General features: G+C 31.2%; 2 protein-coding genes across 2 annotated transcripts; both read left to right on the top strand.

Moving 5' to 3' along the window:
• The first annotated feature begins 368 nt into the window (after positions 1–368).
• LOC123698952 (proton-coupled folate transporter-like) lies at positions 369–24,911 on the top strand. The gene is made up of 5 exons (XM_045645787.1): positions 369–1,622; positions 8,922–9,023; positions 21,619–21,840; positions 22,125–22,281; positions 23,600–24,911. Exons 1-5 carry the CDS (start codon positions 644–646, stop codon positions 23,697–23,699), a joined length of 1,560 nt encoding a protein of 519 aa, XP_045501743.1. The 5' UTR covers positions 369–643; the 3' UTR covers positions 23,700–24,911.
• LOC123698955 (proton-coupled folate transporter-like) lies at positions 12,102–19,325 on the top strand. Its single transcript, XM_045645789.1, has 5 exons — positions 12,102–13,507; positions 13,590–13,691; positions 13,983–14,204; positions 16,450–16,606; positions 17,841–19,325. Exons 1-5 carry the CDS (start codon positions 12,547–12,549, stop codon positions 17,938–17,940), a joined length of 1,542 nt encoding a protein of 513 aa, XP_045501745.1. The 5' UTR covers positions 12,102–12,546; the 3' UTR covers positions 17,941–19,325.
• Positions 24,912–27,896: the final 2,985 nt, after the last annotated feature.

Here is a 27,896-nt window from a genome sequence, read left to right as displayed (position 1 = left end):
CCTGTGAGATTTAAAAATAAATAAAATAAGGTTTTTAATCCATAAAAAAATTGAACTGCTTATTTACCCATAATACCACTCTACTTATCAAACGTCTTTTGAAATTAATACAAATTTAACGGTCTGCTAAATTAACAAGACAATACAATAAAATGAAGTCAATGATCTCATATCGGGCATAAAATTATTATAAACAGAATTGTACACAGGCTTAGTTTAATCATTAGCACCTTTTAAAATACAGTTCGCTATTGTCGCGTTACGGTTCAGTAATATGTACGTACGAGCGTAAATAAACATCGAGTGCGTAAATAATTATCAACCCTCCCATTCAAGTGTCGTGTTTACCGATGAGTAACTTAAGGTGCACAGATAAACGAACAATTTAATAAAACAGTTGTCCTGTGCGATGAGACCTCTGTTATCGGAGCAGCCGAGATGCGAGCGACTCGCACGCGGCGCACACTCATATCGCGCTTCATTTTACAACCTGATATAAACAACTCTGGTTTTTGAAAACGACAGTCGGAAAGCCACGGATTAAGTAGTCGCTATCGGCCGTGGCACCGCATACCGAGTGTAGTGTTGTGAGTGGTTCAAATAACAAACAGTGCCTTCACTTTTACTAACTCTCACTTTTAACATGAGTGCGAGTGCGGTTAACACATGCAGCACGATCGACTTGACGAAATCGAACATACGGCTGACGGATAACAAAGAGAAGGAGACATGGCGGGAAAAATTCAAACGGCAATTGAAAAAGATCAAGTACGTATACCGCGAAACGACGGTCGAGCCGTGCTTGTTTACTTACATGGTGTGTACGGCGCTCTCCTCCCTCGCCGTGCAAAACATGCACTTGGAAAAATCGTGCAGAGTAAACTTCAACTACCCAGACGATGTATGCGATCGTATTAGAGACAGGAATACAACGGGACTCAGTGCCGAGTTGAATAACGTACAGTCGTTAGTCGCTACGGTCGTAGCGTGGAAGTTCCCTTTGCAGACCGCCATTCCCGCTGTTATGGTATTGTTTGTAGGTGCTTGGAGCGACAGAACTAAGAAGCGAAAGATATGCATACTGTTTCCATTCATCGGGGAGATTGTAGCCAACATAGGACTCTTATTAGCTACGTATTACTTTTATGAATTGTCATTAACCGCTACTGCATTAATTGAAGCGTTGCCTCCGGCATTCACCGGCAGTTACATCATAATATTTATGGGAATGTTTAGTTTCATGACTGATAGGACAACTGTGAAGACGAGAACGTTTCGTTTAGGCTTAGCTACAATATGTGTGAGCTTAGGGACTCCAGCTGGGACTGCTTTGAGTGGAGTAGCTCTAAAAGCGCTAGGGTATTACGGTGTATTCTCCGTAATCCTTGTATTGCACATATGTTCGTTTCTTTACGGTTTATTTAGATTAGAAGATATTTTACCTCTAGAAGATGATAGACGTTCAGTAGACTCAGAAACTTATACATTAAGGAAGATCGTGGAAGTGTTAAGTTTGGTTACTAATACAGTGATGGTAGCAGTTCGCCCCCGAGCTTTTGGGATGAGAAAACAAATTTTATCTGTAATTGTTCTATACCTCTTGATGGTGGGACCTTTGTATGGTAAGTGAAAAACAAATTACGCTAATTACTCATAATTATTTATAATAGCTTAATTCTAATTATATTTACAAAGTGAACTGCAGCGTTATCTTATATCAAACACATTAAGAATGAAAGGGTTTTTGGATAAACACATTTCGTTTGTTTATCAAGGAACAATATGTATTAATCAAACTTTTACCTGTTTACATATGAACGGTACTTTCTTAAATGATAACATTTCTGTTTATTGCAATTAAATGCCTAAGCTACAGTAATAATAATTGTTCTTATGCTCCTTTAACATTATTTTTTTATGATTATGATATTAATATAAATAGGCAGTAAAATATAATTAAAAAGCAACAATATCAATATACAAATTATTACAAATAAATAAGTTCAGAAAGCGAATGGGACAGAATTACCGAAGATCTAGTAAGTTATATTTGATATTATTTTATATAATACTGTACTAGGAAGGTATAACTATGAATTGCTAAAAACCAAACTGAAATATCACCTTCATTTAGATAAGAAAGTACATTTACTACTTACAAGGTTTAACATTGTATTAGAATATAAATAAAATTTGTCAACGTGATATAAAATATACAAAAACTACTATAAATACGTGTAACGACGTCAAGTGGTGGGTCTCTACTGCAATTTATCTTAAAACTAAAGCCTTCATGGCTTCAAGTCTTTCTTTCTCGCGGAATTTACAGGATTAAACGGATTCCAAAATTATCTGTACGTAACAGATGTCATTTATTATAAGTTTGCTTTATCATTTTTTTGTTCATCATGATAACAAATAGGTATAAATATACTACCTTTCCGCCCGCGGCTTCACCCGCGTATAGTTCTGTGAAGATCATCGGTATAATAGATAGGTATAAAAATATAATGATTGTTTTTTTTCAATGCATCGTAGGTATTTACGCAATACAAAGCTACGAGCGCATATAGCGTTGATAACTTATTGACATAATATAGTCGGAAACGTGTTTACGTTAAATCGATACGATTTCGAGATAATTTTATTGTACGTATAATTAATGTGGTATAAATGCAACATTATAATGACCTCAATTTTATCGCCGTTTCTTTTGCGAGTAAATTAATCTTGAATTTTAATGTTGAACAAAACAAGGACTTCTTTAAACTAAAATATACATTATAGAGTTCAATGACCTACATATTACCTACTTTATTTTTTAATATATTATATTATTTTAATGACGTAAGCAGCAAACGTGATTGACCAGTCAGTTATAAAATTAATATCCTAATAATTCTAATCTCATGTGATTTTATGATAAAAATTAGGTATCGTTTTGGTGAATCGCGAACACCAATTTTTTGTACCTCTGATCTCGAATATTTATTTACCAAGTACCAAAATGGTTCAACTTTTAGAATCTCTCTTAAAAAATTTTAATCAAAATGTGCGCAGTTGTTTTTTACGTACCTAATTGGCTCACATTCAAACAACCGATAATCAGATAAACAGTAAAACAATAAAAAAATAATAACCATTGTGTTGGCGTCTACAAAACATCCACCACCAATTTTCAGCTGGATGAGCGAATCATTTTATCAATTTTCAACTGGATAGGAAATATCGAAACTGAACTCCTATTTTTTATGTATTTTGGCTGAACAAGTGAACAATAGGCATAATTAATTACCTCTGGAGGTTTATTTTTTTTTCACAATGACAATGTTTAAATACAAACATATACCACCTAAGTTTATTTTAAATTAATGGAACAACCCGATTGATTTTTGAGAAAAAGATTACTGTACAATTTAGAAGGATTATAAGCTAATAACAATATCTGTTTTACTTGTACCCAGTACCCAGCATTATCTTAAACTAAAATGGTTTTATACCATGTTGCCATATCGCACCAACTATTCGTATCGAGCCCGCGCAAAGAGTGCAGATTGACACATTTATTTTTATTAAGAACTTAAACTCATTAACGTCTAGCTCGATCAAATATGTATGACTGCATTTAGGTCGTTCCACTCAAACAACCGAGGTAAACTAGTGTCTGCACACGCAATGCTGCAGCAACGTGCAATACTGTGCAAAAACCTAATTTATACACTCTGGCATCTCTTGTACCGATTGGCTAAACTTTAATTAGCCATTAGGTGTTTGGAGATATTCGTATAAAGGTTTTCTGGACATTCGTTTGCTGTATGTGGCTAATTGAATCAATTCGATTAGTTAAAGTGGAACTAACCAAGTTTCATGCGATCTATTGCAATGTTTAAAAACTAAATTTAAATTTCAACCTTGTTTGTGATAAAATTGTTAGTTGTTTTCTATTATGTAAGTACTATATGGTAATCATTGGTACCTATAATATAAAGCTAGGCTCTGGTGCGTTCTATAAGAGGTCCCGGAGATTCCGCTACCATGCTTTGAGTTTGGCCACCGAGAAGGTTTTAGTGGGTAACACAATATGCTCGCTTTTCCCTTAAAAGAGAGTATTATGTATAATATCTTTAGATTTCCTTCCCGTTAACAAAAAAAACCTAACTGTGTTTAATTTCAATTCTCTTAATTATTTGGGAAACCACTTAAATTTTATATTAAGTTTTCAGTGTAATCAATATAATTGCTTCCTATTATAATTAAAATTTGCCGCGTATTTTCGCAGATACCTATATTAAATTAAAGAGTAACAGGTTTCAACTTTCACAATTATTAAACTTTGATCTTCATAACTTCATAAATTATTATCATCTAAACATGATTTGGTTTTATTGATAGAAAATGCACCATAGTAACATGGCATTAATAAAACTGATTCTTGCTGAGTCTTTTTAACGAACAAAAACGAAAGTTGCAGCGAAAGGATTAATCTATGCAACTGCAATATAAAGTTATCAAGGCCTGCTTGCAGTTGTACCACTTTCGTTATTAACCATTAAATCAGGCGTAAACCTTAATAAAAAGTCAACAGTTTTGGCTCAAATTAAGTATACCTATGTTTTATTTACTTAATGAATTAATTTGATATTATATAGCAATTTTTCAAACGTTCTTTGATACTGCTATGACTTACTAGTTCAATAAAATTACAAATTTTATTTACATAAGATTGAATGTCATTTTTTTTAATAAAATTAAATACGAGTACTTTATATACATATACTTACATGCACGCAATGAAATGAAAACATTATTAAAATAGTTTGGAAAATCCAAAAGTGCACGCCTCATAATCTCATCCTTTACAATAAAATTGATTATTTATAAAGAGTACGTGACTATAAATATAAAAATGAAATAAAATAAAACATTTGGAAAAGTAAAGAAAGCGGTACCGTAATAATTGAGCTATTTTTCTTGTGGCCCCACCTAGATGTGAAACTGCGCAGGTTTAAGGGACTGACTACCAACTTATTTTTTTAAACCTTGGCTTATAGTATAAAGAATCGAGTTTATAATGGTGAATTTTGAATACACTATAAAAAAAAAAGTCGATATTTTTTTTGTTTATTTAATAACAATTAAACCACATCGAATCAGACCCTGAAAAATGAAAGGGTTCTATTCCTGAGCATACTCAAGCGTAAGAGAAAAAAAAAGACTCGATTAGTAAAGTATTTCGGTCGCTATCGTGTTAACAAGAAAAAGGATCCGCACATACAGACACACGGACGTCCAAGACAGAACTTTTTTAAACTGTTTTTTAACTAGTTTAAATAACAAAAATGACATCAAAAATATCATGAACGTTAAAAATAGTGTTTTTTCTTAATATGTGTGTGTATGTATTATCTTACAAGTGCAATGTATGATACATAAAGACATTTTAAGTTTGAAAAATCAGATGTTTTGCGCGAAGTGACAGTAGTACCCACCTCAACGCTTCGCTTATGAGGCGTGCAATAAAGCGAAAAGACTGAATGCATTAACTATAGTTCAGTCCTTAAATATTACAATGTATTCATAATAATAGTAAGTTAATAGTAAGTTTTATTTTTTTTGATGAATTTAAATCATAAATCTATTTTAACACATAATCTTCCTTACGTTCGTATACCTTCTTACGGCGTATACCTAATAATACAACGTAGGTACGTACATACGCCACTAAAATCGCGAAGTATGAAATTTTCCCTCCATACTTTACAGATGAAAATTGTGAGCCCGTAAACAAGCATAGAGAGATCTTATTTTTACGTGACTTCGCTCGATCTGTACAGCATTTTATGACCTGCCAGGCGAAAACATTTTATGCCTCCATAGAGGATCAAACCGAGTTTTCACTTTTAGTGATTCTAGCTTACCACCCGCGGCTTCGCCCGCTTTACGCTTACTAAAACCTTCCTCTTGAATCACTCTATCTATTAAAAAAAACAGCATCAAAATCCGTTGCGTAGTTTTAAAGATTTAAGCATACAAAGGGACATAAGGATAGAGAAAGCGACTTTGTTTTATACTATGTGGTGATTACTACATATAAATATTGTCTACTAGTTGTTCACCCCGACACCACCCAGGCCTTAATTTATTTTTAGTAAAAATTTACAGTTATTATCCACTGGGATACAAATCTAACTGACTAAAAATAGATCAAATAATTCAAGTATATTTATGTAATATGCCCTTAAATCTTTTTTTAACAAAAAAAAATATAATTTATTATGTATTGTCACCTACAAATAATGCAGTACAATGAGGCTAAATAAAACTTTCCGAACTTTCCCAATACAAAATCCGTTATGAAAATATTTAATTAGTTTATGTTTTTTCAATTGACTATACATACTTTCGGAATTATCAATAAATATTAAACCACGTATTCTAAACCTTTTTAAACATAAATAAAGACTATATTACTATCTTATGTAACCCCAAGCGAACGGTTACCGCAATCCTATGGAATTGCAATCGCATGAACTGCATCCAAGTTAATCCATACCGTTAGAACTCATTAAAAATCGAGTACGTAATTAGTTAGAATTCCTTCAGAGCTAGTGACCTTATTTAAATTGATGGACTACTTTATGTTAAAATATGGGTCAGATCGGTACTTATAATTTGTCAGAAAGAGTAAAAATCTTTTGGATACGTATAAAGTTTTTAAAAATTTAAACTATCTGCGAAGAGAATGACTGTAATGTAATTAATTATTGGATATTTAGTTATTTGGGAGTTCTATCCCTATCAATTAATTTTCAGTTTTCTTATTTTATTATACCTATAACATTAATCTCAGAAAATTCGACATGCTTGTAATAATTTAGAATTAATGCTCCGATATGATATTCATCAATATTTTAAAAGCATTTGTCCAATAGATTTACTACGTGAGTGTGTGGGTGTTTTTTTTTAAGCTATTGCATAGCCCCCGAGTGCCACACGTCGTTTTTTTTTTAATTTTAATTCATCTACGTGCACTAAATACATGTAAATCACTCCAAGTCTCCAAGTTATCTTACATAACGTATGTATAATGTAGAAAGATTTGTAAAGATAACATTATGAATAATTCCAATTTCTAATATGGAGGTTAGCCATTAGTATGAAGCAATCGATGCAAAACTTGTTCTTGTCTAGATTATACAATCCGCGTGTTATATAAAGTCTTGTAACACGCTACGAAATAACCTTGAACTTGAGCTAAGAATCATTCTACACTCACATAACGGCCTCTAATTTTTAATTCTAAAACGAGTGGAAGTGGGATTCTTCTTTCTTTCGCCCACGTTATAGAAAACTAAACAAATTATATACTAAAAACCTTCCGCTTTAATCACTATCTAATAAAAAAAACCTATAAAATCTGTTGTGTAATTTTAAAGAAAGTTGAAAGCAAATTAATAACTATATCTAGTGATGTGACTGCTACTTACTGCTGCAAAAACATTCCCTAGTTCGGGCCTAAGTCACTGTATATTCAAAAAGATCTACACATAGAGCACTATAAGAGCTCGAGCTCTACCTTCAACTGCAAAACGGTTCAGCGATCGATGCTGTACTCGTTCTCATTTCAATAAAATCATCAACTTCTAAGACCAACTAATAACCATAAAAATATGAATTACCTAAAAATATGTATAACCGATCTGAAAAATTTAAAATTGTCAAATAAGTAGGTACTGTATGAAGAAGTAAGAACATCCATGAGCGGTACGAAAACCGCTCCTCCAGTAAATAAGAATTTCGCACCTGACATAGTAACGGATAAGTCTGTAATAAAATTACAATTTAAACAAAAGAAAGTCGTTAGTTACATTGTTATTTATGACTCAAGAACGGCTGAACAGATTTGGATGAAAATTAAAAGACGGATATAGAATACTATGTATCCCGTTCCACGGAAAGAATAACCAACCCAGGCAGAGCTGGGAGAAACAGCTAGTTGTTATATTCACACAATCGGATCTAATTCTCAAGTAACGATAACAATAAAAGCATTAAGTTCACGTATTGTGGTAACTACACGTCACATGTAAACAGTTAGTCGTGTTAATGAACTTTAAGCGATAAGCCTAGACAATTGTTTACCGTGTACGAGAGGATCAAATGTATTGAAATAGCCATATAATTTTTTTATCAAATAAACTGATATTTAAGTAGATAAATTTACACTTTTTGAAGTAAAAATAAAGAAATTATTAAATTTTAATACCTATCTACCTAACTACATTTATTGTATAATGTAGTTACATAATTATTAATATAATTTAAATAAGTAGATATTTTTTTGCCTACCTTAAATAGGTAAAACGAAGGGTGCATCAATATTTTAAAGGGTCACACTAAAAATCATACTAATTTTGTGAACATTATTTATTTCATCTGCGGTAAATAATTTTACAGTAAAAGTACTATAATATTATCACTACATCGCAGTTTCGTCCGTTTTAAATATTGCGATTTTATATCTTCGTCTTTAAAGATTGATAATAACTGTACTTCATTTACAAACACGTATTAATAGTAAGGTTATTATATTCTAATCGCGGAAAAATTAAGAAAAATTACGATTTATTTTTTTTTCTACGTATTTTTCCGGGATAAAAAGTATCCTATTTTATGCCCAGGATAATAAGGTATAATTATACCAAGTTTCATCGAAATCGAACCGTTAGTTTTCACGTGATGCCTGAACATACAGACAGACAGACAGACAGACAGACAGACAAAAATTTTTTTAATCACATATTTGGGTTTGGTATCGATCCAGTAACACCCCCTGCTATTTATTTTTTCAATATTTTCAATGTTCAGAATTGACCCTTCTACAGATTTATTATATGTATATAGATTATATATCTTTGCAGGTGACTCCCAGGTTGGATATTTGTACGCGATCCGCAAATTCAATTTGAGCGAAGTGGAATACAGCCTTTATGGTACACTTAATATGATACTGGGATTAATTGGTAAGTAATATTACATTAATTGACAAAACCGAACATGTCTCTATGCATTTTTTATATTCTTTTCTATTTTTGTGGAATGAAGAATTCTCCATTCATTAATTTATTATGTTGGCATTTTGAAGTTAGTCATGCAGTGTTTATAACTACGCTTGGGAATGAATTGAAAAAATAATAATGTGAATGAATAACAAATGAATTGATTTTAATAAAATAAAATTAAGAAAGATGTGACATGTAAAATGTATATATCAATAATGTATTAATTTGCATGCTGTTGAATGACGGCTAAACAATAAACATGCTGTAAATTGTAATAATGATTGACCATGTTTACTTGCAAATAAACGATTTGAATTTGTATTTAATACTACTACTATAGATTTATAAGAAGTTATGGAAAAAGAAAATGTTTCGATGGGCAACTGCCAACTAACTACCTCTTAGTACAGAGTATGTTATAAATATTTAAAAATAAGATTCACCGATATCCAACGTGGGCCCAGTATTTTATCTTTTAGTTTTAATAATATACAGTGAAAAAACTAAAACCCAACTACGACAATAACAGGCGCTGAAAAAGTATAAAACAAGATTTCAGAATACTGAACTGAACAAAGTTGCTAATGTAGTTGCAAGTAAATGGACACAGTAGACTCTACCAAGATGCCTTCGTTGTAAATTGACAAAAATGTCATACAATACTATTCTGAAGTATGCAATATTCCACTATGTAAAGATAAATTTTCATGTTTGGAAAGGCGTAGTCACGTTGTTGAAGTGCTACGGTAGATAGGTACATAATATTATGTAACGTGTGACTACGCCTTTCCAAACATGAAAATTTATCTTTACATAGTGGAATATTGCATACTTCAGAATAGTATTGTATGACATTAGGCCGCCTTTACACCTGTAAGTTACTTTCGTAAAAATTATGTAACTGACTTACGGTTGCATTTACACTTAAAATAAACTTACAGTAAATAATGCTTACGTAATTTTTGTGAGTTTAAACTTACATAAATTATTACACGCCCGTTTACATTAAATCAGTAGGGCAAGTCGTAAGAAAGGGCATTAAAATACCGCCAATTTGACACATAAACTTCGTTAGTACCGCTGCCGCTCTTCTTTTTCTTTAATTTTGTCACTTCTTGGCTAAATTGTCCTTTCAAATTATGCAACTTTCTAATGATTTCATCTGGAGTGATATTAAACATTTCGCTAAGTTCAACATGTAGTGAATTTGTTTTTACGCGGTTTTTGTATTCTTTATTTTTGTAGTCCCACAGTATGGGACGTGCTTCAAAAGCGGTAATTAAAGCTTCTACCTCGTTTGGTGACCAGATTTTATTTTGTTTTTGTTTAGAGGACATTGTTTTGGTGAGTTCTCAACTTATCAAAATAATTCAATAAGCTGCGAGTCGCTTCCGTAAGCAAACTCGAACACGTTTAGACTTGTAATTTTTAAATTTACGAAAGTTGTAAAAAATTACAGTAAGTTACTTACAACGAGTGTTTACACTTGAAAATTTATCGTAAGTAGCTTACGTAAGTGACTTACGTAAGTAAAACTCACAGGTGTAAAGGCGGCCTTATTGTCAATTTACAACGAAGGCATCTTGGTAGAGTCTACTGTGTCCATTTACTTGCAACTACATTAGCAACTTTGTTCAGTTCAGTATTCTGAAATCTTGTTTTATACTTTTTCAGCGCCGGTTATTGTCGTAGTTGGGTTTTAGTTTTTTCACTTTATATTATTTGTACTATTTTGGTGTTAAAGTGTATTTGTGGGGCATAATATTAACAAAAGTTAAACTGATGAACTAATAAAGAAGCTATGGACGAAAAGATGTGAATTATATGCAATCAGCCCATGAATACAGGTAAAGTCACGAGCAAATGCTAGTAATATATATATATTCAAAATGTACAAGGAAAGCGCTTTCAAATGATACCAAACACGGGATATTTATCAAAACTTTATTTTTTTACTCTGTATGTTTTGTCCAATAGAGGACGCCACATTAGATTTTGTGAAACCCCATATAGCCTATAACCAGCGGACAATTAAGACGCTTCTAATGATATGTCATTTGTCAAATTCTGATAAGTAGTTTAGACGTTACGAGGGAACAGATGAACATACATACATACATACATACATACATACATACATACATAGCCTGTCAAAATCATAACCCTCCTTTTGCTTTGCCGTAGTCGGGTAAAAATCAATAACGCTTGCAATAATTTTAAACGTCTGCTACTTAAGATAAGCAAGCGTGTATATCTTTACAAAGTCATCTATTATTATTAGATCGAAAAGGCGTACATTTTAACGTAAAAAAATACTTAGCTACAACAGCTAATAGACGCAATTTTTTTTGTTATTTTGTAAACTCAATATTCAGCCGGCATAATATTATATTCTGCTCGCAATCGTAGGCATAGTGTCTAAAAAACATAATCTTACTAAAACGCGCGAACGGGAAGCAAAGGTAAGCGGATTGCCAGTTAGGGGTAGAGAGGTAGAGTTTTAATAATACATCTAATAGACAGGGAAGAAGAATTCTTCTGCATTATTTATTATTTTTCTATGCAAATATTCTAATGTGCAACAAAGGCGTTGAAGGTGGTTCCTATGCATATTATATTGAATGACATTTATACATTTCCCGATTGAATATTGAAACAGTGCATAATTCAATAATCTATTGCTTAATAATATCTTATATCGCTGCATAGTTAAACACTCATAGCCTTCCGTTAATAATTGAGAATTGTGATAATCATAACCGTTTAGTTGTTGTGGATATAATTAATTTAATCAATGATTTTAATAATAATGTTTGGCTAAGGAACCAAAATAACCCTTTTTGTTCTTTGTGTTCAAATATCTACTTGAATAATATGTACGATAACTTTTATATAAGTAGTGGAAAAGTACAATGTTAATGTAGAAGGTAATTATTAAAAGCTGTATGTAGCTGTATAATTGAATTTTTTTCTTATCTCAATATATTATAATAATGAATCCCTATTTCTCTTGGTCACGGCATCACGCGTAAACGGGCGGACCGATTTCGATAATTCTTATTTTGATGTGTACGTTATTATCAGGAGAGGGATCTTAGGAGCAATTGATGAAAGAAAACTTCAAGAAAAATGCGCCTAATTTAAACTTCACGGGTTTGACAATTTGCATGAAGACATATCAACGTCTTTCGAGTCAGCTAGTATTAGAAAAGCTGATTAAACTTCTACATTGAATTATTTTATACATATACTATGATTTTATGCTATATTATGTTTTTTTCCAAACATTTTGTTTTAAAATTAAAGTAAGTATCATTAAAGAAGATAACCGATTAATATGACCGCAACTATAATTACCTACACAAGAACAGGTTTATCCGGGCTTCAAAGCCATTGATGATGTCAGTTGTAGCGCGTGTTTACAAATATACGGACTTTTGTCTCACCGAAAATGTTTTAAGTCGAAGCTTAAAAGCTAAAGATAATGGCAAAAGTAAGTGAACTTGAACTCGATCGTAATACAAGTGAGAATAATAAAGATGTCGAATCATCATCACCCCCCATGTCCTTGGTGGAAAGATTAAAATTTATATGTATCCCCGTAAACATTGTCAACTTTTTTACCGTCGAACCTTTTCTGCTATGCTACATTTTGCCCAGTATAATATCGGGATTGGCAGTTCAAAAATTAAATATGGTTAAAGCCTGCCGCGTGGACCTCAACTATTCAGAGAGCATTTGCGAAGATGCAGTTTCCGGTAATTTTAATGACAATATAACATTAGAGGCATTGGATGGAGCACAGAAAATGGTAGCAGACATGACAGCTTGGCAGCAGCCCTTACAAAGTGGATTACCGGCGATTATTATTTTGTTCGTTGGAGCATGGAGTGACAAAACAGGAAACAGAAAGGCTTTGATGCTTGTGCCTATTGTTGGAGAAACAATTTCAGCAATTGGCCTCATATTAGCTACATATAACTTCTTAGAATGGCCCTTATGGATTACTGCTTTAATAGAAGCTGTGCCTACAGCCGTGTCTGGTGGATTGTCTATCGCATTAATGGGATCTTATAGTTATATAGCAGATGTGACCACGGTGGAATCTCGAACTTTTAGGGTTGGAATTGTTGCTGTTATTGTTACATTGGCATTTCCTTTTGGAAGTTCCATAAGTGGGGTCTTAACGGAAGCAGTTGGCTACTACGGCATATTTGGAATCAATTTAGGATTGTATTGCTTTGGATTTATATATACATTTTTCCGGGTTAAAGATGTCAGGAAAGAGCCCCTAAAAGGGTCTTTTTTTGAGATTATTGTGCAATTCTTTAATCCAAAAAATGCATGGGATACATTTTCATTGATAATCTTATCACGTGGAAAGAAACTTGCCAATGTTTTACTTGTTGTTTGGGCACACATAGTTGTTGTGGGCCCGGTATTTGGTAAGTTCCATTTTTATTTCACCATTTAGTACAATAGTTAATTTATAAATATCCATTACTATAAAGAACTTTTCAATTACAGGCGAAGGACCACTATTATATTTATACGTGCTAAAAAAGTTTAATATGGATCTCGTTGACTTCAGCCTTTTCTCCACCTACTCATTACTTATGGGTTTAGCAGGTTAGTACATAGCACACTACGTACAATGTTTCTAAAAACTATAGTGGTCAAGGCGAAAATAAAAAAGAGCGTGTGTGCCGAGCACACGTGTCAGAAGTGAAACTTCTGTGTCAAGATTCAAAGATACCAAAATCGTCGCCTTACTGAATTACATGATGGTATTGACATGATGTTACCTTGAAATTTTACACTACGCGCATAAAGAAGTTTCACTTCAAAAAAATAAAATTTCGTCAACGAAATTTCTTGAGTTAGCCAACCCTGTTTAAATATTCAATGCTTTCATTTTAGGTACAACAATAGCAGTGTCAATCTTCAGTAAGCTTCTAAAAATGCACGACGCCCTTATTGGTGTAATAGCTACCAGCTGTAAAATTACAGCCAGCATTGTGTACGGACTTGCCCCAAGTAGAAATTGGTTCTTTTCTGGCCCAGCATTTGATTTCTTTGGAAACTCTGGAACAACCGTGATAAGATCGCTGGGCACTAAGATTGTGGAACCTGATGAAGTGGGTATGTTGATTTTTAATATTTATAAAGCATTTTACTTGGTATAATTAATTATAATGTATAAATTTAAAATTCGCTGCTTAGGAATCATCTAGATATGGCATTGAAACATCATATTGGTAGATTAGTTAGTTATATTTATTAAGTTGAAGCTTCACTAAACAAAATTAAAACTTGTTATTTTTGTAAAGTTGTAATAGCATTACAAAATGTGGTGTCTATTCATTTTTGTGCAGTTATTTCGGATTCATCAATTAGTGGTTATATTGAATGAATATTTTATATATAAATATAATAAAGAACTAAACTTTTAAAGAATTATCAAAATTATCAAAGTTTGAGGTCACGTCTAACCGGACTAGTGCATACTAGTCGCAAGGAATTTTATATCATTATCACAACACAAAACGACCACTAAAATAGCATCATTTTGTTTGATAATTCGAAAAACCAGTTATTTTTTTCTACATAAATAACGTGTTATGTAATAGAGCACGTATAAAATTATAAGATGACCCACATCATAAAAAATCTGATGGAATGTCTTTATATTATTATATTATAATATTATACACAAGTGATAACTGCGTTAAAAACAACCGACTTCAAACTTACACTTGCAACATTTACAAATACAGACAAAAATTCTCATAAAATACAAAATACTGGGCCTATCCGGATAACATTTTTATGGGACCAATTCGACACTATCCCGCATCGAACAAAAAAAGAATCACGTAAATCGGTTCAGAAACCTCGGAGTAATCGGTGTACATACATAAAAAAACATACCGGCCGAATTGATAACCTCCTCCTTTTTTTTGAAATCGGTTAAAAATAAACTGTATATAATTCGTTCTTTTACAAAAGCTATGATGCTATCTACTAGTGAAAGTCCCTTGGAATCAGTAAAACCGTAGCAGTGACTAGCCGGATTTTTTATCTAGGTACATATATAGATTGGGTAGAAAGTGTTTATTCTCTAAATTTGCCACACCTAGTTAATATATGATGTCATGATCATACCCCACATTTTTTGCTGGATGATTGTGTAATTACGTTTTACAAAAAAGTCAAGTTCCGCTTCTTTTTCGGGGATTGAACCCAAGACCTCTACGTTATTGTACAGCGTCAAGCACGAACTATCAACTAACATTATCCAATTTGATTTAACTGCTAAACTTCAGTAACTAAATAACACTAGGTAATACAAAATAACGCTGATATTCTACGCTGATTACGCTGATTTTCTTAAGCAATATAAAGATATTATAACAATTTCATAACTTAGAAAAACTTTTGAGAGAGAGAAAAAAAAACTTCATTTTCTGTCTACGAACTGAATCTTTCGTATTTTCTCTAAATTAAGTGCAAAAGTTACAACTAACAAATTCATATTAATTTATTTATTATTTATCTCTACCAAAAACGTGGACAAAACAAAAGGAAATTTTCTTCCATTGCTTTTAAATCTTGTAGAAGGCGACACAAATATAAGACAAGAATACGTAAACTTTTATTTCCTAATATGCACCTGGAATAAAAAATAACATTGCCACCCACAAGTATATCAAACTTTCTGATTTAAGAGAGTTTAAATAAGATACAACGATTAGATCATTTTAAAATATAATTTCGGCATACTAACATTAGACGATAGTTTGAACTAGGATTAAATAACATCGTCTTCTTAACAGGGGAGTTATGAATAATCACTATCATCATGACAATAATGTTCTTGTAATAGACTATATTAATTAGCTCCATCATGTAAAAGATTATCATCATTTGTAATGTCTTAGTCTAGTAAATAAAAAGTAGCCATGCGTGATGCGTGCGTGCTTTTATCCATTAGCACTATGGAATCATGATTTCTGTGTAGTGTCCACATTAGTTATTCATAATATCTGTCAGTAAAAATCGATTAAAGATCGAACTCCGTTAGCTGTCTAAAAATGTGCAACGCTAACAGATTATTTTCAATGGCTGAAATCATTCAAACCCTTGTGGTCGCAGTTAACGAAGCCAAAACACGAATTTTGAGTTCTGTCGCTCACTACGCGCTGTGGCAATGAAAAGATGCCACGCTGCATTTTCATAAGAGCTACAACACGAATTTTACGTTGTGGCTCCTTTACTATCTTTTTGCTGCATGAGCGATTTAAGACTTTGAGCGTAACATAATATACATTACCAGATAGCTTACATTCTCGTTAAAATATATTATAAGTGTAATTTTTCATTGCAGGAAAGATGTGTTCCTTAATCGGTTTTGTGGAAGCCGTGGTGCCTGTAATCTATACCCCTATTTATAGTAAAGTGTACTCGCATACACTTGACACCTTTACGGGAGCGTTTTACCTTCTCGGTGGATTGATGACGGTGCCGGCTGTGTTCATTTTTATGTAAGTATTTTTGAGTAGAGATATTCAAAGTTTGTACAATTACTATAAATTGTATAGATATTCTTAAGATAACTAATTTTGCATTCCTAATGCTATTCGAATGATTTTTTAAGTATTTTAATTTTTCTATTAGAATGGAAAACCCCCTTAAGTTGTTTCTGGCAATCACCGGCCAATTGCTTCTTCCTATTGTTAATAAATTGCACATGTAATAAGCCGCGGGCGGTAAGCTACTTATAATGATTAAAAAAAATACTTTATAATTATTAAATAAGAATTTAATCATTGAAAAACTCGAAACTTTATATGCTAACAAAGTTTAGCCTGAATAAAATATTATACCTACCGTAATCAATCCAATTATAAATACCTATAGGTAATTAGTTCCATTCCATTATTTTCAAAAAGACGAACTATTATTGTTGGTTACAAAAATCTAATGACTTTTCACATTTATAATAAAACACGAAGTAGCACAAGAGCCATACATTAAATATTAAATATTTCCACCCGTCCAATTTAAAGGTCTAGGTCATTTTTTTAATTTTGTTTCGTGACTCAGTACGCTTTGGAATTCTAGTCGATTATTATTTGTACGTTGTGTGTCTGCTTCTCGAGAATCATAGCGGTATCAAATCATTAATTTTTTATCAGCTTTTTGAAGTTTCCTTAAAAAAGTAACTACATAGGACTATATCAACAAAATGGTTTACAAAAAGTTCGAATAATATCCGCATATGAACGGTGCGATTATTAAACTTGAATGAAACAGTTAATATTGAGGAATATATTTCAATAGTTCAATAAATTGGACGCAGGTAGAGTAAATACATTTATTTACCTACTGTAGTTGTGGATAACATAATGATATATATATATATATATCATTATGTTATATATATATATATATATTCTAAGTCGTCTTAACGAAATTGCGCTATAATAAGCTAACCTTCCACTAGTCAATCAAGTAGTCATTATTTTTCTATGGCAGCCTTAATTCTTAATTTAAAATTGTATATTCGAAGTAAACTTAGATAATATTAATATTACCTTCTTGTAAAAGAAGTTTACTTATGGAGATTACAATCAAAATGTGAATCAAAAAACCTCTTGAATTTTAAACATATAAAAAGTAAAATCTAGGTTTCGTGGTCTTAAGAAGAATCTCCTGATGACATTTCAAGTTTGTTTGAAGATTCATAAAAATAAAAATATATTTTTTTCTTTGCAGATACCTTTATATATCGCATAGACGAGCGTTGAAAGATATTGTGAAGAATCCGGAACTGAAAGAAAAACACGCTCATGAAAATGCCGTTACCGTTTTGTGAAAATTATGTATAAAAAAATTACATATGAAATATGATGATTATTTTTATTTATGACTAACTGCCAGCCCTGTCATCCTTTTTTCGTGTTTTCTCTTTATGTGAACCTTGCGTTCCTTGTGTTCCTTAACAAAAATAATAAAAATATGCTGAATTGGTCGAGCATTTCTCGAGTTTTACGCTTAATTTGATGAGGTGCCGAATGAAAACGAACGACTGGATGAAAACTTTGTTCGTGGTCGTCGTCGTCGTTGATAGGGTGACAAAATCCTTAGCAAAACATCATACGCTTATGTGAATTATTAATATCGATAGCGGATTCTATTCCTTTGCGTTTTGACGTTTGTCTCGGGCCTCGGCCCTCTGATGATGTTAGAAATATGTCATATTTTTACAATTAATATAGATTCATATAGTCAACAGTTTTTTTTTTTAAGAATTGCCTTATGACGTGTGCTTAAATTTATTTGTGAGGCACGAGGCCCCTAGCAACGCGAGGCCGTGGGCTGTGGACCACACCTCCCACGCTTTCCGCCGCCTCTGCGCAGGAGTCTTCAAAAAATGTTACTAGTACGTGATGCCAAAAAAGTATTAGGTACACTAAATGAATTGGGAAACTGCGTCGTTTTTAATATCAGCCAATATTCCACAAAGCAAATTAAGTTGCACTAAAATTATTTATCAACAAAATTAGTACGTTAATATGGCGATTATATTCTTTTTATATATTATGTAGTGGTGATCAAAAAACCAATGTTTAAAATAACGACGATAACGCTTCTTACCTACTTCATTTATCAATATAAAAAATAATATAAAACACATACGTTGATTTTAACTTTTCCTACATACAAAGGTTATTAACCGTTGGTATTTAGTATAAATATGCATACAATATTCAATATTATTGATGTGATAATAAGGGCATGAATGCTTTTGTCTTCTTTTTATCTATAAAATCGACTTGCAAAATACAGCGGTTATAATATTATGATTCATCAAGTCTTCGCTGGGTAGGAAAAAGATAATATAATAAAGTAGGTAGTCGTTTGCTTTTTTCCTTACCGTGAAAGGAGGATTATTTTTTTCGAGTGTAAATATGTAAATATGTATTTATGTATATTTCTTTGGTACGCCCTGCAGCCCAAAAACAGTCCAAACCAGTGATTTCGATTTATGAGGTAGGTACCCTATCTTTGCAATCATCAAAATTGTGTTAGTGACATCGGTGGACATAGGTTCCATTAATTAGCTGTCGGGTTCTTTTTGTTTTCATAATAAATAATCTGTAATTCTTGAATCTGATGTAGGTTATAATAATAATTTAACGTTTCATCCTTAGATACTGAATTACATACAATTTGTATTAAATTCGCAACAAAAATATTTTTCGGTTAAAATTTTGAAATAAATATAGTTAAACAATGAATTTAATATATCGTTCTTGTATTTGATTACTGTTTAATTTAAAATTCAAATATTATACGATAACGTGTTCATAGCTACCGTAAAACTGTTATTGTACCTACTGTAGGTATATATAAGGGCATACAAAGTAGGTATGCTAGATCATGTTAATGAATGCCAAATTTATATAGAAAATGTATTGTACTTACCAGTTTTTGTAGAGTTCATTCTCAGAACAGTAAGAATTCTCGTGAATTCATTTTAATCGACTTCATTTCAACGTAATTGTCCCCAGTAGTAGTAATGTTTGTATAGGGAAGTTTGTTGTCCATCGATGATCGATCATGTATAAATATAAATATAAACTTAAATACCGCATTTATTCCTTTATTTTTTTAATATCAGTAGAATATAATTTTATGAATTATACGGTGCGGGAGAAATGTTTTAATTCTTTATTTATATATCAGCCAATGGTACAGATAACACAAGATGCTTTAATAAAAAAAATTAACTCTTTACCAGAACAATTAAAAAAAAATCAACAAATTCCATTAATTCACTTAGGTAAATAAATTATTATTTTAGTATCTGCAACTTTGTTTTAATATATTACCATAGGTCAAGGATTAAAATAACATGAAAATGTACAAAGTAATATCTTTAAAATGTTCCAATTCCTTATCTCTTTGCAAAACATTGTATGATTTAATTTAAATTAATTTATACATTTAAGGTGTGAATAATCATAAGTGAGTTTAATGAACCTATATTTATTATATACCTATTGTATACATAATATTATATACCTATTTATTGATTTTGGTATTTAAGTATATAAATAAATATATTTTCAATAAAAATTGTTAGATTTCTCTAACCTTATCTACGTATTAATTTATTTATGTTATTAATTTATTTATGTATGAGTGAAAGAGTTAAGAATTATACATTAAAAATATTATTCAACAGAGAGATTTGGCGTATAAAAAACCTGCAAAAAATGCAAATTGCTCTACCGAATCACAATTTTTGAAACAAGAAAATAAATATTTTACCATATTATTATCACATAAAAAATCAAATAATCTTAAAAATCGGTCCAATTTTTTCATAGGAGTTTAGAGACATTCTGACTCGAGAATTTTATAATGTGTACCTTTTCAACAAGCATATGGAAACCAAATAGTCGTATAGTGCAGAAAGATGGCAATATGATCCTCAACAGTTATTTCTAAATGGTAGGTACTCTATTTAGTCTATGCGATATTGAAAATACTATAAAACTTGTGTAAAATATTTATTATAGCGATTGTAAAATCTGGAAATTTTAGAACAGCATACAACTTACCTTTTTTACCAACGAAACAACAATCTGTTGATTTCAAACAATCTTAGAAATTAATTTATGGTTTACCAAACGTAAAGTGAACATTCCTTGCAAAAACTGAAGTACTATAAAATAAATTTCATAATAGCACTCATTAATTTTCAATTCCGAATGTGAAACCAATAGTGCCCAGAACCAAAGAAGGCTAAATAAATGTAAACGACCTTCAGTTAGTTAATTCAAAAACAAGTTGAATTTAAGTGATAACAACCTTGCCTTTTATTCATGATTATATTATAATGAATTGAATAACAGTTAAATAAACGACAAATTCCTAACTAAAAATCGTAATGATTTAGAAAATAATACCAGCTGAGGTGCGTGGATATACATTTTAATAATACATATTAGCATACATTTTGATGCCAGAAAAACTGTCTTCGTGACGAAGTCTGTCGACACGCAATATATTACGTAGTTTCACTTTATACCTACAGCGTTAGTGACAGTTAATCAGTAGGTACCTAATTTTGTAGAGCCCCATAATAATATTGTACACATACGTCCTGAACCTTCTTTTGTACATACGTACTAAGTACATAAAAACATTGACAAGTTAGATGCATTTTATTTCGTATTATATAGGTATGCTTAAATTTCTGGCCCATGCAACTTCGTCTGCTCTAAAAATGAATATTTTGCAAAACAATATTTCAATCCCCTATTCGTTGCGTGATGTTATTAGATGATACCTGATAAAGCCTTCGATAATATTATCGATACTAATATTTATGTATATACATAGACTATCCAATACAAAAATAATGTTGCAATTTGAACTAGGAGTTCCCGAGATGAGCGCAATCAAACAACAAACAATCTCGGTTTATAATATTAGTACCTATACATGGAAATTATTCATATACTATAATACTTATTTTCAGGAACCCTCTTCTGTATCACTATACTGAGCAAAAAATTTGACGTGCAAGACAGCGTCATTGGTGTTCTAGCTGGTTTGAGCAGGATAGCAGCATGCTTCGTTCTCACCTTTGCTCCCACTCGAACCTGGTACTACTTGGCACCAGTCTTCAATATCTTCAGTTCTTCAGGCTTGACCGCTATCCGGTCTATTGCTACTAAGTCTGTTCCTAGCGAAGATGTAGGTTAGTATATATTATTATAGTTTCATTATTTATTTCACTTGGCTATGAATACTTGAAATTACACTTACCGTACTTGTGTTCATTTTCCATCATAACAATCAAATGTACATACATTACGGACGAATTCTGAGAAGTAATTTTCAAACAGGAAAGAATACCTGTAATCATATAAACATAAAAAGTCCATTCACTCCACAAATCCACATCCATCATTTATCGCCAACAAAGTATTCAGGCCAAGTTTTGTACTTGTAAACCTTTACGATAGTTTGCTTTTATTTCAGCCAAGCTTAGTTCAATAATGGGTGTGATGGAGGCCCTCGCCCCCTCCATATACATGCCTACATCTAGCTTCATTTACGTGTCAACAATAGAAACCCTACCTGGCGCTTTTTATTTGTTCGACGCTGCCCTTACGGTCTTCGCTTTGGGATTATTCATGTGAGTGGCCTATTTCATGCGTAAGTACGTACGCGTAAAAGAGTAAATAATATGCTAACCACGTTTGCCATTTTATTTAATGGAGTAGGTACCTACCTACCTACCAGAACCACTTTTGACTGTATACAGTTGAACAACAGCTATGCAAAGTGATATGTGCTATGAGATTATAATAATTACAAAATACTGGAGTAATATCAAATACTAGAGTACATAAAATTAACGTAAAATACCTATTTAATAAATTTATTTTCTCAATATCTACGAGCGTACTTCACAATAAAATTAAATTCAAATTTTTGAAATAGCTTAAATTTTAAATGACTCTTAAGATATCTTACGTATACATTAAGTAAAATCCCCAGATACAAATATTATATGCAACGTTAAAAATAATAAATTACTTCCGATTTCGCAGTAAACTTTATCACTATACGCAGGTCGCACATATAGCATAAACAAGTTTCATTTCCCAATAAAAACTTATAAATGCATAAGATTTATACAAAAGTGTTACACAAGCAGAGAAAGTCTTACCCAGATATTTGTTGGAATATTAAAGATCCCTTTCAAAATCGATTTATCGCATTAAGATGTCAATCATGAGACATGTTCTTTACTTTAATTAATGGTTAAGTGTAATCTTTTCACTACAATGTGATTTTTGTGTTGTGTCAATGTGCTGACGGCGGTATACATCAATTAGTACATTTGAACAAAATAATACGGCTTCATTAACTGATATACCTATTGGACGATAATCAGACTTGCTTATGCGATTATAAATTATACGCGCAGCATTTTAAGAAGTTTATTGAAGTTAAGAAAATACATAGGTATTATACAAAATGATAACCAACAGGGTGTCCCGTATTAGGTGTACTTTAATTATTATTATCTATTATGGTGTATTGCTATCAATCGAACTTAAATATTTTCATCGGTTGATTATTTAAGGCTATTTATTATTATTTATTTTAATTACACAAAGCATTCGTAATAAAATATATAGTTATTTATTAAACAACCTAATGCGTTGTGATATCTTAGGACAACATAAGTTTATTAATAATTACGCCTTAATTTTTTATGTAGGTTTAATTTCTGTTTTCATGGTTTTTGCTTAGTTATTAATAACAGGAGATACTATTATGATTTTAATAAATTTTGCGTACATACACTATGTTATTAATTCATAAACACTGAAGATTTTTAAAAATATTACTTATCTGTGTTGAATATAAAACAATGTCCTTTCTTGTATTATTAGCAAATGCTACATAATCTTATTACTATATCTTTTTTTATTAATTTGCAGGGTTATTTATACTTTGGTGAGGAAAAGGAACAAAATACTAGTCACAGACCCCTGCAGAAAAGAAGAATACGCCAGATCAAACGAAATTTCGAGGTTCTAAATAAAGCGCATATTTTGTAGAAACAAATGGATATTGTACAATGTTTTTATATGTTTTAGGTTTGAGGTTCACGATCTCAAGAGGAGCCCTTTTTAAGGGTATTTTGAATAAGACATCCTTTAGAATAAATAACTGTAAAGATTAGGATGATTACTGTTTTCTTTCATGACAATGTTTTTTTGTATATTGTGAGCTCATTTTTGGATATAATTAATAAGAAGTGAATTGTATCAACTACGGTGCACAAGGCTATATGAGCGATATGAGCATGTTCTTGTTTTTTTAAAGCGTGCTTACGAAAAATGATGAAAAAAAAAGATAAACAAGATAATGTATAATTATTGTCATGACAAAAATATCCAACAACAAATTTTACAATTATTTAATCTTTGGAGTATTTTTTTTTTCTATTTGATATACCCAAGGATATACCTAATATCACTATGACCACAGACTAATAATAATATACTACGTATACAACTATGACTCAGACGAATCTATTGATACCACTTGCAGTCGGTTAAAAAACTAAAACCATAGTAGATTCTTATATCCCACAGGCTCTTTTATAGTTTTGAAAAATTGAACTCTAAGTTTTATCGCGTTATTAATACTTTTGTCTGAAGGAACTTTTAATCGCACAATGAACTTATTACTCTCACAATAAGTTTGACGCTTTTTACGCTTTTTACTTCAGAGAGTATAATTACGATTGATAGTTTGAATTTTAATTATCTTCAATATCTTCAATTACTTTTTAAAACTTAAATAATATTACGTCGGTTTATTAATTTCATATAAATATTAACCAAAGACAACAACTATCTATTACAAGAATTTATATGTGTTCAATTATTTTTAAAATATGAATTAATAAATGTTACTATTATTACAAATTAATAATGTAGATATATGTTGTAAATATCCGAACAAATGAATAATATAATTTTTACCCTTTGCGGGTATAATCTCCATTTGAAATATTAGAATTTAATATTTCAAATCATTATCCTATGATAAAAAACACAGAGTAGTAAAAAATGTGATAAGTCATAATAAATATGACTATTAATGTTAATATTAAATATACGTAAATACTTTACTTGTCAGATATTATTTAAATAATGTTTTATGTATAATATTACTATGTAATACGTTAAAATAGTATAAATTCATGGTGCATATTGTACCTCCAATAAATGTTTGAAATTATAATGTGTTTTATTTAAGTCTCCAATAGAAACAGTAAACCTGATTCAATTTTCAATTTCAATTTTGTAAGGTCGATGCATTGTTCTCTGTAAATATCTGCAGGTTACTTTATTATACATTTCGATTGAGAAAGTCGAGTATTTGGTATTAAAGTTCAATGAATGTAACTCAATAAAAATGCTATTGTATTGTGTTTTTAAATTCAATGTGATTTTAATAATAAATGTATTGTATCATGTACCTATTTCTTGTGACTAAATAAATAAATTATTGACTTTATGGAGAACATCTAGAAAAATACCTATGGATATTGTGTAATCAAAGGATTATATATTATTGTACACTCATTATATCGTTACCTACGTTATGTTGTTTTTATTCAACTTGCAATAAAGTTATTTAAATATGTTGAACCACACTAGAGCTAATGACTTGAGAATACGCTTAGTTCAGAACTTAAATAGAATATGTTTTATCATAGACTAATAATAATATACTACGTATACAAGTATTATGTTGAATTTACATAGCTCTAGGCACACACAATACTACGCTATAATGAAGTCATGTAGTTAGACAAAAGATTAGTTCTTAGTCGGATTAACTTCAGAGAACAAGAAAATTCGTACCAACTTATTGTTAGCTTATTTATTATTTTACTCTCCCTTTTCTCTTTTTCAAATATCTAAAAACGGCCCACAACTAATCTACAACCAATTTGACAAGCAAAATCCACCCCAGTTGAATAAATTATACGCTAAAACCTAGACGAATAGACACATTATCGGTATAAATCTTGTGTAAACCACGGAGTAACGTGTGGAATTTTCCCTCGGCGTTCCGTTCATATCCCGAGCTCCAAATAGATTGAAAATTGCGTTTCCCTTCAATTTAGCGTGTCCATTAGCACCCTTTGCTTCCACTTTACCTGTTCTGCCGACACAGGATACTGCCAAATGTACTTATTTTTCATAACGACGTTTCGTAATATTAGATCAAGACGTTGACTTCCCTTTTACCTTTGCAAATTGCTTGACTAAACTTATTTAGGTGTAAAAAAATGTACATAATAACAATAAGCGTATAACACGTTGTCAATAACATAAAAAATATGGCTTAATGCTTATTAAAATTCGAATCGTTATATTTTTGAAGGTTAATTAACTCAATGTGGACGTTCTCTAATATCCTACTAGTCAAACTATAGAGAACTGGATGGAAGTGAATCACTCTTGAGTCTGTATGTCTATGCTGTGGTGATGGATCGCTTCATATTTCAATTTTCCTCTCATGTAAGGAAATAAGTAGATGTCTGTATAGATGAGTATTCATCTGTTTATGTTTTTATTTATTATCATAAATATCATAATCACCTGTTATCTTTTAACATTAGCAGAGAAAAAACTTTATTAATATATTTAAAACATAAAAAGTACTAAGTACCTTTTACACATAGTATTCACAACTGGCAGAATAAAAAATATACTCCTATAATTATTATTAAAGCGCCTGTTGAATATATCAAACAAATACAAATTTACAACATTTTGCTCGGCGTAATTTAATATTTATAATGTAGACACCATAATATGTTATGGAGTACAAAGATTCTCGTTTAATATTAAAAATGGGGTGAAGCCCTGGTGAAGTAGAGAAATATGTTTCAATCAGCGAATGAAATCCCAAGAGAAAACAAGGTTACCTTACTTAAAATTTCATACTTAAACGTACACGGGTCGTTTTTGTATAAAATCACTTAAATAAAACATGACAAATTTAGTTAGGTACATTTCAAGAATACCAGCTATGTGCCAGGTAAAATGAAATATGTTTTTATTTTATTTTTTAACCAAAACATTCCTTATGTATGAAAAGCTTTGCGTGTGCTTTGTTAGAGGCAAAAATGTTCAATCAACTAATGGAATGCAAAAAATTGTGATGGAGAATAGATCTCAAATACCTAGTTCATGTTAAATTTGGGTTTATAACCCTTTGCGTATATTTTTCTATATAATATGTTTCTAGCTATTTTAAAGTTGTTGGTATTCAATATTGAAATCCTTATTATGCTACAAGTATTTGCAATTTTTTTGGTTAAACTGTAACGTATAATGTCTTTCATTTCAATATTTATTTATTTGTAGTAAAATGTACATACACCAGATAGATCATAACAAGAAACCATTCACCACGAAAATGCAATATTAGGCAAAAAACAATGTAGGTCAATGCTTTCCCTTTTTTCAGCCATTTCAAACAACATTAAACCAGAAACAACACCTAAAAACCTATACAAATATCGTACGATTCCACATAGTGTGCATCGACATCCGTTACGTACGTTGGGAGCGGTGGATGCAATATCCGACTAATAATTTAGTTATCATATCGATTTGTTCTCTTCCCTGGGCAACTAGCCTACATCAGGACCTTTATTGAATCTTTACCCCACATGTTACGTAACTATAACATACTACATCGATATAAACTTGAGAGCAAATAATTATTGGAAGATTCAATTTAAATGGAAATTTTTCGGGGAAAGAAGATGGAAAAGGATGTTAATATGTGCCAATAAAATTATAAATATAATGGAATGTTTAAATGATGGTTTTTTTAACCAAAATATCTATAATATAATACAGATATCGTAAATACAAAGGTAGACCGTAGAATAAAGCTCAGAAACCAAGTGCTGTACCAAGTTTTTCATAAGTGAAATAATAAATACTTTCGCAAAAAATATAATAAGAAATGTTGACATTCTGTTATATTTTAAAATCACACGATAAAAATGGTGCTTAAAATACAATAAATCACACGAATGAAAGGTAAAAATGGTGTGAATTGATTAATTTACTGTGTAAACAATGTCCGCCCCTGCCCTAAATTTCGTGTGACCTCATTTACACAAATTGCCTTTCCTTAAGTCAAATTTCAATTAATCCGATAGAGAAAATCTCTTGCTAATGTACTATAATAACG

Source organism: Colias croceus, chromosome 17 (assembly GCF_905220415.1).
Source record: "Colias croceus chromosome 17, ilColCroc2.1".
NCBI lineage: Eukaryota > Metazoa > Arthropoda > Insecta > Lepidoptera > Pieridae > Colias > Colias croceus.
Note: the sequence above shows the minus strand (reverse complement) of the source record. Positions and strands in the feature narration are given on the sequence as shown.